The sequence below is a fragment of the Aethalodelphis obliquidens genome, unplaced genomic scaffold (assembly GCF_003676395.1).
Source record: "Aethalodelphis obliquidens isolate GAN/ISIS:26980383/991018 unplaced genomic scaffold, ASM367639v1 scaffold9, whole genome shotgun sequence".
NCBI classification, from domain to species: Eukaryota; Metazoa; Chordata; class Mammalia; order Artiodactyla; family Delphinidae; genus Aethalodelphis; species Aethalodelphis obliquidens.
Genome location: NW_020837953.1, coordinates 7,234,844 through 7,252,128, shown reverse-complemented (window position 1 = coordinate 7,252,128; position 17,285 = coordinate 7,234,844). Strand labels below are relative to the sequence as shown.

Genomic DNA, 17,285 nt, shown 5'->3' with positions numbered 1-17,285 from the left:
GATTCTCGGCGTCTGGACCGTGGCAGGAGAGCCAGGGAGCTGACATGGAGCGGCAGGAGCAGGACGCGGCCTCTGATGACGCTATGGACTCGTTCCTGGAAAAGTTCCAGAGCCAGCCTTACCGCGGCGGGTTCCACGAGGACCAGTGGGAGGAGGTGAGCGGGCCCGGGGTCCCCGCAAGTGTGTGTGTGTGTGTGCGCGCGCGCGCGTCGTCCGCACTCCTGGGGCCTCCAGGGCGCCGAGGCGCCTCCCTCACCTCAGAGCCCTGCCGCTGCCAGCGGAAAGGTGGTTTCTACTTGAGTGTTAAAAATCGGCCCCGAAAAGTTTTGAGGGTCTTCTTAAGCTGCCAGTACGTTTAGGTGTCCAGGTTTTGGAGTCAGAAACCTGTGACTCCACCACATACTGGCTGTAATACTGGATCAGTTAATTTCACCTATCTGAGCCCATCCCCTCATTTGTAAAATTCCTCTAACTGTAACACCAATCTCGTGGGATTGTGGCAGAGCTGAAGTGAGAGGGTGGGTAAAGTGCCAGGAACATACGAGCGCTCAACCGATGGTGATTACTACCACTCTTATAAGAATGTGAGAATGGAAAGATCTTTAGGGATTATTCTACACTCTGTTTTACAGATGGGAAACTGGGGCCTGGATAGGGAGAGAGAAAGGCAATCATGAAGATTTGCAAATTATGATGAGTAAGAAAACTTTGATGTAGAGACATGGAATTGGATGTACTCAGTGGAAAATCCTATTTATGTAGTTCATTCATCTCTTAACAACCTCCAGGAATTTGAAAAGATCCCCTTATTTATGAAGAAAGCGCCATCAGAAATTGATCCCCAGGAGAATCCTGACTTGGCTTGCCTCCAGTCAATTATTTTTGATGAAGAGCGATCTCCAGAAGGTATCTTCAATGACTCTAACATTTGTTTTGCTCCTCCATTGAATTGAGATAAAGTGTGGGTCAGAAAGCTTCTGATGGATAACAAGAAGTAGTTAGCCCGAGCTAACTTGTCACTATTTATTCCAAATATACTTCTTTGGATACCTACTAAATGCTAGGCATTGGGGATACAGGAATGAATGAGACTGCCCTCAAAGGTTACATTCCAGTGGATAGCCAAACTGCCCTAAAGAATCAGGACAAACCTGTGTGATAAGTGCCAAGTGTAACTATAGGTGCTGTTGGAATACTAAAGGTGGGGGAAGTAGGAGTGGGCTTTCACTGGGTGGGAAATTTTAACTGAATTATAACAATTTTGTAGGCTTTTGCTAAGTTGAGGAGGGTAATTTGTATTCCAGGGACTCAAACAACACGCGCAAAAACAGAAGTGTAATTTCCCCCCGTTTCTTCTGTACTTAAAAAAAAAAAGTCCTGTCAGACTTCCCTGGTGGCATAGTGATTAAGAATCTGCCTGCCAATGCAGGGGACATGGGTTTGAGCCCTGATCAGGGAAGATCCCACATGCTGCGGAGCAACTAAGCCCGTGTGCCACAACTACTGAGCCTGTGCTCTAGAGCCCGTGAGCCACAACTACTGAGCCCACGTGCCACAAGTACTGAAGCCTGCGCGCCTAGAGCCCGTGCTCTGCAACAAGAGAAGCCACCGCAGTGAGAAGCCCGTGCACCGTAATGAAGAGTAGCCTCCGCTCACTGCAACTAGAGAAAGCCCACGTGCAGCAACGAACACCCAACTCAGCCAAAAATAAATAAACAAATAAATAAGAAAAAAGCAAAATAATATTTGAGAAAAAGAGTCCTCTCTTCAAGAGCTAGGATAAGTATACTTTTTTTTTTTTTTTTTTTTTTTTTTTTTTTTTTTTTTTTTTTTTGTAAACACTTAATAATCTACCTTGTAAAGTATTTGGAATTGATTGTAGTTAAGTATGTGTAACTTTATTTCTCCATGGTGATACCCAGTTTTATAGCATTCGTTTTTGAGTTTTCTTTCCCTATTGGTTTTTTGTTTTTGTTTGTCATATATTACATTATTGCATGATTTAGAATTATTTTTAATGAGCCCTTTAAAAAATAGGAAATAGTGATCATTTTTTCTCTTTTTTGCAGAACAGGCCAGGACCTTTAAAGACGAGGGCAATGATTACTTTAAAGAAAAAGACTATAAGAAAGCTGTGATTTCGTACACTGAAGGATTAAAGAAGAAATGTGCAGACCCTGATTTGAATGCTGTTCTTTATTCCAACCGGGCAGCAGCACAGTACTATCTGGGTAATTTATTCCATTATTTAGTACTTTCTAAAAAATTAACTTATGATAAAAACAACTGTATGATGGCTAGTGGAGGGTTTGAGAGTGTCGGCGGAAGAGGAGCTGCTTATCCCAGAAGCCTAGGATAGCTTACTCTAACTGAGCTCTGCTTTTCTAGATAGACTTGGTGAAAAGGGAAACCAGGTAGGTTGTATAATTCTTACTGTCTGAACCAAATTAGTAACATCAAATACCTTAATGCATGAGTTGGTATGATCTGGAATTTTTGAGCCCAAATGCTTCTACTCTCTCTCTCTCAAAAAAAAGTTTTTTTCTGGCCTCTTCTCAAGGATGCTAGAAGGGTTAAGGCAATAGAGTTCTCTGTGTGAGAGAAACTGTATTAATACAAGGGAGAATTTCTCAAAGAGTATTCTGTGGGACCTTTGAAGTAAAACATTCTTTGAACAAGTAAATTTGGACAGTGCTGCTTCTTCATGGGAGATTCGCAGTGCACATTAGTATGTTAATGCTGAGAAAACCTACAGCAAAGAACCTTACCCTGTGATTCTCAGGTTCTATAAGCCCCCTTTTCAAGTAACACTTATTAACATGCAGGACTGTTCTGCAGACATGACTTTGGGAAACACTGATTAATTGTTTGGGTGGCATTATTGTTGGTGACTATAGTCTTGGTCGTATTAGACCGATGTTTCTTATCACAGAGTTTTAGAGAGGACCTGGGAATGACCTCAGCCTTTTCTGAGGGGCTGGTAGACAATAAGCCTTGCAAGTCTAGCTGGGATAAGTCTGTTGGGACTTGTCACCATTGGAGCAGAGTTTCTTTCTAATCATAGGCCGCTCCAGCTGTCTTCTCCTTTAGAACTTTAGAGATTATTTGAGCCAACCAGCCCCCTCATTTTACATAGGCCCAGAGAGCGACCCCTTTGGTTAGTGCCAGAACCTTGACTAGAAACCCACTCTTCTAACTTCTGGAGGAGTACATTTTCTTCATTGAGCAAACTGAGTTCTTGTTCCATGCTAGGCACTGGCATCATAGAAGTGAGTTAAGACCTGACCTTTCCCTAAAGGAGTTTAATTTATTTACCTATTCAGTCAGTAAATAGAAAGCATTTACTGTGTGTAGGCACTGTACTGCGAATAAGAGCTACATAGTTCCTTTCCTTGGGGAACTAAAGAATGTCATGTATAGGGCTAATAAGACCAAAAATACCTTGAAAGAAAAAAACTGCATGTAATGTGATAACCAGAGGAGCAAATGTGTAATATTCAGAGACATTCCTTAAATGATGTCACTGGTATGGCTTACAGAGCACTTTCACATTTTTTTTTTATCCCTCTTGACCTCATAGCAGCTATGTAAGATAAATGAGGTTAACAGCTTTATCCCTAGTTAGCAGAGTAAGAAACTGTAGTAATAAATGTAGTAAAATGAATTGTTGAAGGGTACACAGTGCTAGCGTTAGGATGTGGAATCAAGTTTGATTCAGAATACACTAAATGGAAGACCCCTTTACCCACGCTTCCGGAGGTACCTGGTGCTGTTGATTCTTTAGTCCTGAGTACTTTGTGGGTTCTACAGTATAGCTTGGTAGCTTTGAGTTTTCCCTCTGCTGGCTTAGAAGTCAGTTTTCTCAAGCCTAATTAGGCATTTAGCCTGTGTCTCTTTGTTCTCCAGCTTTAAAATGTGTTCTCTGTTGTTCTCATTCTTGTTGTCTCTGTGGATTTATGGTTTTTTTGTGGCAGAGGGGAAGTGGTAGGGGTTGAACTGCATATGTTCAGTCTACTGCCTTTTACCAGAAGTTTTTGGATTTCTTTTATATGTATTTTTTCCATAGTTAGGATCATGCTGTTCTTCCAATTTTGTATTCAGTTCTTTTCACTTAATTTTATAACATAAACAATTTCACCTGTCATTAAATTATTTGTGAATACTATTTTAATAGCTACATAAAGTTGCATCATATGGACATACCAGGGTTTACACTATTTGCTTTACTATTCTGCTGTTGTTGAGTATATAGCTGCTTTTAAGTTTGTTTTGTTTTGTTTTGTTTTGTTTTTTGTGGTACGCAGGCCTCTCACTGTTGTGGCCTCTCCCGTTGCGGAGCACAGCCTCCCGGACGCTCAGGCTCAGCGGCCATGGCTCACGGGCCCAGCCGCTCCACGGCATGTGGGATCTTCCTGGACCGGGGCACGAACCCGTGTCCCCTGCATCGGCAGGCAGATTCTCAACCACTGCGCCACCAGGGAAGCCCTAGGTTTTTTTTAAGTAATGCAAAAATGAACAAAGTTAGTGATAAAGTTTTTCCAGTAATTCTGGTTATTCTTTAGGATTTGGCAAACTGTGACTCACAGGCCACATCTGGATCCCTGACCTCTTGTAAAACAATTTTAAAAGATTGTAAAACAAAGAAGAATGTATAACAGACCATATGTAGCCTGTAAAGTCTGAAATATTTACTGTATGGCCCTTTAGAGAAAAATTTTGCTGACCCCCAGGCTAGAGTTTTAGAAGTGAAATTAATAGGTAAATACCAAGCTGTTAAGTAATACTTACAGTATAAACTAGAAAGTGAAAGTCTGTCTCATGCCTCCTAGTTTGGATAACCAGTGTGTATGATTGCACACCTTTTTTAAATGCACTTACAGATATATATGTGTGTGTACCTGTGTCTGTATATTTAGATTGGTTTGTTTTATAAAGATGGGCTTCTATACACATTGACCCACCACTTCAAATAATATAGCACAGACATCCTATCATGCTTTTACATGCAGAACTGTCTTACTCATTTTAATAGCTGTATAGTATTTAGTAGTATGGATTTACCATAATTTATTTCATCATTACTAAATTGAGGGTATTTAGGTTATCTCCAGCTTTTCATAATTAAAAGTAATGCAGTGGTTAACATGCTTTTACATTTATCCTTTTACATTTTTGCAAGCATTTTTTTGTTTTTTTGCGAGCATTTTTTTTTTTTTAACATCTTTATTGTTTTGCAAGCATTTTTGAGGATCAGTTCTTAGAAGAGTATTGTTGGGTCAAAGTGTATGTACAAAGTGCATGCCAATATGCTCTCTAATTTACTCTTAGAGTGTCCTTTTTCCATATCTTCACCAATATTGGATATTATCTGTTTTTAGTTTTTACCAATTTCATGTTAATTTTAATTTCTCTAATCATTAGTGATGTTGAGTATCTCTCCATATGCTTACTAGCCATTTATAGTTGTTCGGTGGGTTGCCTGATGCTGAAAACATTTCTAAGGTGCTTGATGAGCACAACTTTATTTTTTTCTATTGGGTTGGCCAAAAAGTTCGTTCAGGTTTTTCTGTAAGATGTTATGGAAAACCCGAACGAACCTTTTGGCCAACCCAATATAAACAGTTGCTCTGATTTTTATCTCTCCAAGATTGTCCAAGAGTGTTTTTGTTTCTACACACAAAATTTTGGAAGTAATCTGATCTCAAAACGTGTTTTCTCTTTTACTAAATGGTGTTTTGTTAGGCAATTTTCGTTCTGCTCTCAATGATGTGACAGCTGCCAGGAAGCTAAAACCCTGCCACCTGAAAGCAATAGTAAGAGGTAAGTCTTGTAGAGCTGTAGTATGATTGTCATCGCGGAAAAGCTGGCATGCACTGCACCAGAAGTATTTTAAGCTTTGATATGAAGGTGCTAAGATACTAATGAAGTCACCTTATTTTTGCCATCTTGATATTAAGTCCTTGTCAACAGCAACATGCCATTTTTAAAAGAATTCCCCAGAGAATAATCCAACCCTCTGTGTTTTAAGAATTTGTAGAGAAATTGAAACTCCTCATTTTAAATTAATAAAGATAAAATTAATTAAAATAAAGCAGTTTTAAAAGCCACATTCTAATTTTTTTTCCAAACTAGCTGATTGAAAGGCAAGATCTTCAAATGCCATGTTAATGTTAATTAAAAGATAAGTTATGGGACTTTGGCTGCTAACTCTAATGCTGAGATGTTCCCAGATTATTTTTTCTCTTGTAGTCTGACCTTTGTGTGTAATAATAGTGCTTTTATTACTTTTATACTTCACCTTTTCTTTGAGAAGCTCAAAGGTGATTTGTAAACTTTAATTTATTCATTACATATTAATCTCTGTATCCTCATGACCAACTTAAAATGCTTTATCAAAGTTATTGCTTAATTAATCATGGTTAGGGGGTTTAAGTAGATCTAGGTCCTTCAGCTGTAGGGAAAGGAGGTACTGAACAAAGATGGGCAAGTAAGTTGAGTATAGTCCTGTGGAATTTGCCACAGGCTGGAAGTCTGTACTTTGATTGAATTGTCACTTTTACCTTACCATGTGACCATGGCGAGACACCCACTCTGAGTATCAGTATGCCCATCTCTGGAAGATCAGGTTGGATTCTATTGACATTTAAGCCCTTACAGTTCTGATATTTTTAAATTCTGTGGAAAGCCCAAAGAGGCTAACTGGAGAAAAAACATGATTAAAGGAGAGGCAGCTTAAATTGGTAGCCATCAAGAACAATTTTAGGAGAGACCTAATGTCTTTGGTCTTGCCATTGCTTTTGTGAATGACTGAGACAAATTCTGCTTTCTCTCTCCATTTAAAGAAAGTCATCTGAGATGAACTTTATTCTTCTCATTTATAGATGAGGAACCTGAAGCTCAGGGATGCTCAGTCCTTTGTCTAATGTTTAGTTGGTAAATGACAGCCAGATTTCCAGTCCAGATCTGTCTGATTCCAAAGACTGTGTTCTTTGCCACTAAGCTGTAGCCTTCCCTACTTTAAGAGTCCTTGATACCAGAAAGGCTTACAGGAGTTTTGAGCTGAATGGGCCCTAGAAATCTTTCTGATCTAAGATACAAGAAATAGTCTTCCTTGTCTGGGGAATGTACTACAAGGGTCTTTATCATCCATTTTCCCTTCAGGGTACTGGCTGGTAGCTGGTTAAGGTTGGGGGTCCCTTTCAAGGATGGCTCTTCCCATGCCTGTTGTCCACAGATACTAAGGGTGCTGGGTTCTACAGGTGCCTTATGCCATCTGGAACTGAAAAACTATGTCGAGGCTGTGAACTGGTGCGATGAGGGGCTGCAGATAGATGCCACAGAGAAGAAGCTTCTGGAAATGAGGGCTAAAGCAGACAAGTTGAAGGTTGGTGGCAAAATCAGCCAATTGGCATTTGCTAATTAGCATTAATTAATTAATTAGCATTTCCCAGATTGTATCTTGGGTCATTGTAAACTTTTTCTTCTTTAAAACAAAACCCAGGGAATTCCCTGGCGATCCAGTGGTTAGGACTCGGCGCCGAGGGCCACGGTTCAATCCCTGGTCAGGAACTAAGATCCGACAAGCCATGTGTGGGATCAGCCAAAACAACAACAGCCAGCCAAACAATAAAAACAAACAAAACCCCAAATCAGTCCCTACCCTTGGCACTCTGGAGGATACAGATAAGTAAACAAGCAAGTACATAAATAATTATAATATGATAGAGGCAAGGAAGAATACATAGTACTTGATAAATTTATGACTATTATGATTTGAATAAATAGATTAGTGCCGTAGTCTAGTCTACACACTGAGTATAGCTATTGAAAGAGAGGAGGGGAAAGGACAGTTAAACATTTAATCAAAATCTTAAGCTTCTATAATACTGTGTAACTCCCAGCATTAAGACACCTATAACTTGCTCATGAAATGCTACATTTCTGGCACATAACAGCAACAGTGATGATAAAATTAACTCTGTAGTCTGTAATAACAGACTGCCAACACTACCAAAAAAAAAAAATCCAACATTTAGATAGCACTAACTGTATGTATGTTCCAAGTGCTATTTAAAAATTTTTACTTCTATGAATCCATCTGAACCACACACAGTCCTATAAGAGAGGCACTGTTCTAATTTACCTTCCACTAGTGAGGTAGCTAAAGCAGAGAGATCAGGAAGTTGCCCAAGTCACACAGCTGGTGAAGCTGGGCTTCAAAGTCAGGCTGTTTGGCTCCAGAGTCCACATTCTTAGTCCTGTGCATTATTGCCTCACAAGTCTGTTCAGTACAAATCCAGACTTGAGTTCTCTTGATTCCTGGTCTAGGTTCACTGCTTATACTATGGAATGGGAATTTTCAGTGCCAAGGGAGCCTAGAGCTGGCCCTGAACAGGGATAAGTTAGTCAGAGGTCATTTTGGTCATATCTACAAAAGTAGATATGTGTGGACCCACATGGCTCAATAACAGAATTCTGAGCCTAGGCAACTAGGGGTGGGCCAGAATTTCTAGGAGTGGTATACACAGGAGAGAAGATCAAGAGGGCTACTGTGGAAGGCCATCGCTGAGCTTATCTGCAGAAAAACCGTTGTTCGACCTAAATGAAAGCTTTTAGGTCCTGCAGCATAATTAAAGGGAGATTTCAGGGCCCAAAAGCCTGACATTAGGTATGGGTGACATTGCTTGCAGAGTATCAGGATTATACCCTTTTATCTGAGTATAAATTGATTTTGGATTCCCATGTGCTTGGTATATGTGAGCAATAGACCCAATATGGTTATGTTAAGATCAGACAAAATAGACTTCAAGGCAATGACTGTTACCAGAGATAAAGCAAGGCATTTTTTTTTTAATGATGAAGGGGTCAGTTTATCAAGCATATTTAACAATTCTAAATGTGTATGTACCTAATAATAGAACTTCAAAATGTATGAAGCAAAAATTGACAACTCACAGAAGGAAGAGACAAATGTATAAATAGGTAGAAATGTCAACATCCCTCTCTCAGAGTAACTGATAGACTTAAGTAGATAAATCAGTAAAGAGAAGTGATGTCAGCAAAAATAGCCAACTAAAGACCCGGAAAAATTTTCTCTATAAAGTCCATGGAAAATGGACAAAAATGCTCAATCACCTTTTCCATAACTCTGAAATGAATGGAAGGCTTGCAGCAATCTCGGTAGTGTTTGTTCAAGAAAAATGGCTGAACCTCCGTAAGAACAGCAAGCTTTGTGGCATTTTTAACTTGCCCTATCCCCATCTCCTCCCTCCCTAGTTGCATAGTAGCCTTGAAAGCCAACAGCCCACAATCATGGTGAAAATGAGCAGCCTGGCAGCCACCAGAGGCAGAACAGGATTAGAGCTCCTTCAAAGCCCCATTCCCAGAGAAATGTCATTATTTGACCATCTAGAAGATCCCACTTACAAGTTGTTTTTATTTGACACATCTTGAAGCTATCCCAGTAGGAAAAGCTTTTTCACAGAGTGTTGGTGTAGGAGGCATTTGTTAAAAACAATTTGAGGCAGTTATTTAAGATTGCATCTGCCTGAGGCAGTGGAAAACCCCTGAGGCAAATAATAGGCTTACCAGAAAACTTAAAAGGAAAAGCTGGGGAATGAGATTCTGTAGGGGCTTTGAAAAGCTCCAACATATTCCTGGGAATCTAGAAGGTCACATATGTGCTCTTGCTATGCATGTGCTCAGGAAAGATCTAAGAATGTCCTAAGCTCTAACCTCTGGCTGATTTGGAAGCTTTGTGCCAGCAGGAAATGAAGGCTAAGGCTGAATTGTTAACTGCTGGGGTGATTGTTGAAGCCTTGTCCAAACATGACTGCAGAGCCCCTTGGCAAAGACTGGGAGACTTTTTGGCTCCAGGCGTTTAGGGAAATCTGTCCAGTCATCATCTTACCACTAAGCTAACTGGAGACTTTAGTAGTCACATATAACAGAGAATACAGGCTTTACAGAATTAGTTCAGAAAAGTCACTAAACAAACAATAGTGACAGCAACAACAAACACTGGGGAGGGGAGAGAGAGAATATGCTTTCCAGAGTTGCCACATTATATTATTTTAAATGTCCAGTTTTCAACAAAAAATTACAAGAAAAGGAAAAAAAATCAACAGAAACTGTCCCTGAGGAAGCCCAGACATGAGACTTAAAAGGTAAAAAACTTTGAACCAGCTATTTAAAATATGTTCTAAGAACTGCTGCCTGAAAAAAATGCACCATCTAGAAGTTGAGAATTAAGTTTTATTCAGCAGACTTACTGAGGACTTAAGCCTGGGATACAGCCTCTCAGATAGCTCTGAAGGACTGTTCTGAGCAGGTAGGGGAGAAGCAAAGATATAGGGAAAAAAAAAAACCCATGTGGTCGAACATCAAAAGACTACTGCTAATTAAAGAAACAGACATTTCAAGTTAATGAATTTAGTGCTTTCTATATGGGGAGATGGGCTTATTGAAATTATTCCTTTGATATGCACGTTAACTGTAGGACCAGTATTCTGTTTTTTTCCATGCTGAGCATCCCTTAGGATGCACCATCAGGGTGGCTGCAGTGGCTGATGGCTTGATGCCCACAAAATTCTTTGTTTACTGAAATGGCAGGTTACATTCTTTGTCCACAGTGCCTCCTCTTGATCATAAATTCGACCAATGTTTGGGAGGCATTTCATGACCAATTTTTTCCCACTGCGCTAGGAAGGCTCATTCCTAGATCAGGCAGAGAGCCTGTTGGTAGGCTACTCAATGTGCTAATTTTGGATCAGGTCCTACTGATAATCTTAAATTCTTTGGATCGCCTGTCTTACTAGTCTGTTATTCAGGAAATGTTTTCCCTTGTTGCTTCTTCCCATATCTAGAGTTGCACTATTACAATTATTCTGTGTAGAGTTGTATATATGATCAACTGCCTCAAGATGTTTAACCATCATTAATTTTGTTGGAGGCCTGGTTACACTTTGGGTAATGCAAGAGACAACAATCTTATAAAACAGACAGGATATAAGTAATATAGCTAGTAAATTAATAAAGTTGTAGTGCAGCAAAGAGAGGCACAAGGTATAAATAATTTGAAAACAACAAGAGAGCAAGTTAAAATAATGGTTAGTATAGCTAGTTGTAATATTGTCACAGTAAGCCATCAGGTCCACAGGGGAGCCAGCTGGAGAAGCCAAATGCAGGAGGAATCAGGTGGAGAGAAAAAAATTAATGTTTCATCTTTGTTTACAAAGGTATACTTTCTCAATTTGTTGTAGGTCATGGTTGCCATAAGAGGAAAGCTTTTCTGGAAAGCCAAGATTAAAAGCTGGTATATTTCAGAAAAAGTCATAAAATTATAAATCATATTTATCAGTTCATTCAGTCCCATGTAATTATGTCCTGTTGATCTAGATGGAGGCATTGGGTTTTCCATTAGAGTTTTGTAATTTTTTTTTTAATAAATGTATTTATTTTATTTTATTTATTTTTGGCTGCATTGGGTCTTCGTTGCTGCACACAGGCTTTCTCTAGCTGCGGTGAGTGGGGGCTACTCTTTGCTGTGGTGTGCGGGCTACTCTTCGCTGTGGTGAGCGGGCTTCTCATTGTGGTGGCTTCTCTTGTTGTAGAGCACGGGCTTTAGGTGCGTGGGCTTCAGTAGTTGTGGCTCACGGGCTCTAGAGCGCAGGCTCAGTAGCTGTGGAGCATGGGCTTAGTTGCTCCGCAGCATGTGGGATCTTCCCAGACCAGGGCTCGAACCCGTGTCCCCTGCGTTGGCAGGCAGATTCTAAACCACTGCGCCACTAGGGAAGCCCCTTTTGTAATTTCTTACCCATTTCAGTGGTATGATCTAAAAGTTATCAGAAATTAGTATTTTTCAAAGTCCTTGTGAATCTTCTTGAAGATTTTCATTTTATAAAAGCATCAAAGTAAAACAGTGATTGTCTGTAAATGACAAAAGACTTAAAATGGCATGGTTAAAGATCTGATTACAATGTAATTGACAAGAAACTTGGTCATTTCTGTGACATACAACATTTTAAGATAATAATTAGAATTATGACTGATAACATACCAGGACAATCAGATTTTTAGGAATTCCATATAAAATTTGGAATATCTATATTAACATTTACCCACACAGCATAATCTAAGAAGGTTTATCTCCAATCACTTGACAATGTTTTTCAAGTAATTTAACATACCAAATAAAACTAATTAGTTTAATATTCCTCTGAGATGCCTCAGGGTTCCTTTGAAGCTTCCCAGAGTTAGCTGGAGGTCAAAAGAACTTCAGTTAGAATTAGATATTTGGAAAGTGTGTCAAGAATATCAAAAAGGTTTTAAAAGGTTTGACTTGGTCAAATAGGATCATAGGTCATTGTGAAATAATACTTATTCACTTAACCAAAGTGACAAAAGATTTCTAAAACAGGGACTTCCCTGGTGGTGCAGTGGTTAAGAATCCGCCTGCCAGTGTACGGGACACGGGTTCGATCCCTGGTCCAGGAAGATCCCACATACTGTGGAGCAACTAAGCCCATGCGCCACAACTACTGAGCCTGCAAGACACAACTACTGAGCCTGAGTGCCACAACTACTGAAGCCTGCGTGCCCTAGAGCCCACGTGCCGCAACTACTGAAGCCCGTGTGCTCTAGGGCCCACGTGCCACAACCGCTGAGCCCATGTGCTGCAACTAATGAAGCCCGTGCACCTAGAGCCTGTGCTCCACAACAAGAGAAGCCACCACAGTGAGAAGCCCGCACACCGCAACCAAGAGTAGCCCCACTCGCCGCAACTAGAGAAAGCCTGCGTGCAGCAACGAAGACCCAATGCAGACCAAAAAAAAAAGATTTCAAAAGGAAATACACATCACCTAAAGGCAAAGAAACCCATATAATCTGTTATCAAAAACAGTATTCCAAGAAAATTTTTTTCTCTTAATAGAGAAAGGAACCAAATCTAGTCCTGCACCAACCTACTTTTTTCTTTTTTTTGCGGTACGCGGGCGTCTCACCGTTGGTGGCCTCTCCTGTTGCGGAGCACAGGCTCTGGATGCACAGGCTCAGCGGCCATGGCTCATGGGCCCAGCCGCTCTGTGGCATGTGGGATCTTCCTAGACTGGGGCACGAATCCGTGTCCCCTGCGTCGGCAGGCGGACTCTCAACCACTGCGCCACCAGGGAAGCCCCCCAACCTACTTTTAATAACAAAATCCATTTACCTCATTAATTTAGTCCCAGCCTGACCATGTGCAAAACTCCTTTTTCAGGGCTTCCTTTCTACAAACCTTCCACAACTTTCTGTATCCATATTAGTTTGTTCCTTATTTTTCCATCTAGAAACAACCAGCTCTAGGACAAAATCACTTGTTCCCCTTAAAATGTATTTCCATTCCTCATACCTTCTTTTGCTGAAAACACACATCGTACTTTACTTGCATACTGAAACATTTCCCTTATTGTTTTTAGTGCCTTTAATTACATATTACAGTTTTAACCTTTAAAAATCTTAATCTCTAGCAAAACTGACAAGCAGCAAGTAATTGTGAACTGTTTGTTATACTAGCATTTCCTGATTGGCAAATTTGGGAATATTCTAGAACGTCTAGAAACATATATCTTATAGCATAATTTCTTTCCTCAATGTGGTACAAGACGTGTCTAATAAACCCAGACATCTTTAGTTTCCCTCTTGTAAGGAGACAAAAGTAGGTAAGTTTAGACCTGTTTAGCAATTAATGTTCCAGTATTTTATTTGAAATGACTTGGATAGTCAGTGAATTCTCATCATTTAATTTAACTTAGCAAAACTCAAGTTACCAAAAATCAGGAGAAACTATAGATAGACATACCCAAAACATAATTATTCCTAAGAGTTCACCTGTAAACTCTTGTCTCATTTACCTTTATTTTATAACTTATGAAGATATCATCATACTGCAGATGAAGAATGTCACCTGCCATTATCAGTAAACAGAGGATGTTGCAGCCATCAAGCCATCAGCCACCACAGCTGCCCCTGACTGTGCACCCTGAGGGGATTCAGGATGGAGGAAAAAACAGGATACTGGCCCTAGATAGTTAAGATATAACATATATATCAAAGGAATGATTTCAGTGAGCCCAGACTCTTGCATCTTCCCATACATAGAAAAGTGTTAAATTCATTAACTTGAGATGTCTGTTTTTATTTAACAGTAATCTTTCGATGTTCCGACTACCTGGTTTTATGTAGAAACTATATATCCTGGCTCCTCCCTTCCCTCTTCAGAGCAGTTCCTAGAGCTGTCTGCCTCCCAGGCTTAAGTCCTCAGCAGGGACTTAAGAGGCTGCCTCCCAGGCTTAAGTCCTCAGCAAGTCCTCCAAATAAAACATAATTCTCAACTTTTAGGTTGTGCATTTTTTTCAGTCAACAATACCAAGTTAATTTTTCTTGCTGATAAACTCTGCAACAGAAATAACATGAACTTAGTTAACCTAGGTACAATAAAAGTAAGGTATGTCTATGTCTATATTGATTAAACCAACAAGCTTAAGCTAGCTCTATTACCAGATACAATTTAATATTGAATATTTCCTAGGTCATGTGAACCTGAAATTCATTCTGGCCAGATTCCATTATATTTAGAAAAATTTAATTTGTAAGTGCTTACTTTTAAGTCAATTAAATGAGCTCTTTTATAAACTTAATTTTGATAATATTTTCCAGAGGTAGAGACATCTTGTATATATAATGTACACACAGACATATAAACAGACAAAACTAGAGATCTCATAGCTTTAACATGTAGTTATGAATCAGGTATTATAAACTTACTAGTTTATAAATAGCAGTTGGAATAAGTTAAATTTATTTGCTCAGATGACTAAGGCTTATACTATGTGTGGAAAAGACTTAAGGTTTATATTTGTCCTTGATAAATCCCTTAAGGAGGCTATAAGTTAGATTTTGAGTGAGGGAGCCTTTCCAGCAGTTTGAGTTTAAAAGAGCCTTTTTGTCTCATTTGGTTTCAGGTTTTACCTGATTGAGCTAACTAGGCTCAGTCTCAGGTGTTTGTGGGCTGTATTTACATTTCTGATTTGTAGAGGTTTGCAACGCAAAGACAGTTGCTTTAAATTCTCTAAAGAACTGGTCTGCTGCCTAAATGATATTAAAAGATTGATTGGCCGAACTATATTTTCTTTAATTTGCATTTTTATATCAGTGAGAAAATTTCCAACTATCTGAAAATTAAGAGTTTTGTGTTCTAGAACTTTAGGGTTCAATTTATCATGCCTTCAAAAGTTTGCACAAGGCCTTCAACCAAGGCTCTCTTTCTGAGTGTATAGGGTAAACCCAGAGCAAAAATCTCCATTATTATTTTTATTGGCCCCTGAATATTAACTCCCAGGTTTTATTTCATATAGTGTGGGCTCGGGTAACCTTGTTGGTTTCTTTTATTATGTTTAATTAATATTGTCTGAGGGGCAGATTTATGTACGCTGTCTTAAAATAGGCAGGGGAAGCATTCCCCAGTGAGACATAATGTCTATCCTACAATATAATTAGGCAAAAGGGATATAACCATCTTACATAAAGCCCATTTAAATATACCAATTTATATAAACTTTCATCTCCATTCTGTCAACTTTTTAAAAAAAATTATTTAATTATTTTTGGCTGCATTGGGTCTTCGTTGCTGTGCGCGGGTTTTCTCTAGTTGCGGTGAGCGGGGACTACTCTTCGTTGTGGTGTGCTGGCTTCTCATTGTGGTGTCTTCTGTTGCAGAGCACGGTCTCTAGGCATGCGGGCTTCAGTAGTTGTGGCTCTCGGGCACAGGCTCAGTAGTTGTGGCGCACGGGCTTAGTTGCTACACGGCATGTGGGATCTTCCTGGACCAGGGCTCAAGCCTTTGTCCCCTGCATTGGCAGGCGGATTCTTAAGCACTGCGCCACCAGGGGTGCCCTATTCTGTCATCTTTTATACCTTTAACTAGTTTCCATCAGGATCCGATCGACAAGCCTTGGTCTTAACAACAGTCCCAGAAGCTTTCTTTTCTTTTTATCCCCCAACCATTTAATCTATTTTTGTATAAAAGGCTCTGGGGTCCCCAGTGAGAGATTGAGCCAAGGCACTCAGGCCTTTTTGTCAATCTTTTAACTTGATTAATTGGCCTAACTGTTGCCCCAAGTAATAGTTGGTCAGGTATCTCAGTGTAGTTTTTTTCTAGGCTTTTAAATATATATATATATATACACACACATACATAAACACACACACGACACATAGTTTTTAAACTGGGGTAAATAGAACAGACTTGTTTGGGGCCCTTTAATGTTGGGGACCAATAGAGGGTCCCTTTGACCCATCCAACCTTAGGTAGTGTTGTATCAGAACCTTTTTAATCCTATTAATGTTCATTTTATTTATCCCATTTCTTAATAACCGTCTAAAGATTTCTTTATCCATTTGGGATGAGGCCCTTTAAAATTTCCACCTTGTTGGGAAGAAGTCTCTAGACTTGCTTTTCAGTTTTTTTCTTCCCTGTTAATCAACCTAATTAACATTAATTATCCTAATGTTTTTATTGGCATCTGTAAGACCCACTGAGGGGAAGCAGAGACCACAAATAAGGCTTCCCAAACTGTTTTTTTGTTTGTTTGTTTTAAACTAAGGAGTTCTGGGAATTCCCTGGAGATCCAATGGTTAGGACTCCATGCTTTCACTGCCTAGGGCACGGGTGTGAAGTAAGATCCTGCAAGCCATGTGGCCAAAATTAAATAAATTAATTAAATAAACAAACTAAGGAGTTCTTAGGTTAACCATTTTACATATATATTTTTTCCACCTTCTAATTTGGCTTTATCATAGGTACCAATAAAATAGCTGTTTATAATGAGAGCTCTCTAAAAAATATACCAATTTAGAATTTTCTCCAATTTAAAAGATCCATTGTCTGGCCATTAACTAGATATATCCTAATAGTGACTCAAGCCAATAAGATGCAAGAGGCGTCCCCACAGGAGAGTGTGAAGGATGCTGCCTATACAAGATCTAGAAAGTGTACTCCCAAAACTAGCGTAAGAAAGTAAAGGCCTTTGTTGTACAGGCTGCCACAACTAAGGTTCAGATGACAAAAGCCCCTGAGAATTGGCACAGTCAGACAAAAGACTGCTCAGAATCCCAGTCTGTTCGATTGGTTGTGAAATGTACACCATATGTGTACCTTCCAGATGTCAGAGAACAGGCTATTAAAACACACACACACACACACACACACACACACACACACACACACACACACACACACACACACACAC

The 17,285-nt window shown here is 39.6% G+C and overlaps 1 protein-coding gene across 2 annotated transcripts in view; it reads left to right on the top strand.

The window, feature by feature from the left end:
• Positions 1 to 4: 4 nt before the first annotated feature.
• TTC4 (tetratricopeptide repeat domain 4) overlaps positions 5 to 17,285 on the top strand; it is a 39,187-nt gene continuing 21,906 nt past the window's right edge. Inside the window, exons 1-5 of one of the 2 annotated variants that reach the window (XM_027108420.1) lie at positions 5 to 155; positions 789 to 906; positions 2,070 to 2,231; positions 5,743 to 5,820; positions 7,260 to 7,384. In XM_027108420.1, coding sequence (XP_026964221.1) covers positions 45 to 155; positions 789 to 906; positions 2,070 to 2,231; positions 5,743 to 5,820; positions 7,260 to 7,384 — 594 coding nt within the window. In that variant the 5' untranslated portion in view covers positions 5 to 44. The remainder of the gene's footprint in view (positions 156 to 788; positions 907 to 2,069; positions 2,232 to 5,742; positions 5,821 to 7,259; positions 7,385 to 17,285) is intronic. The other variant, XM_027108421.1, reaches the window with a different exon arrangement.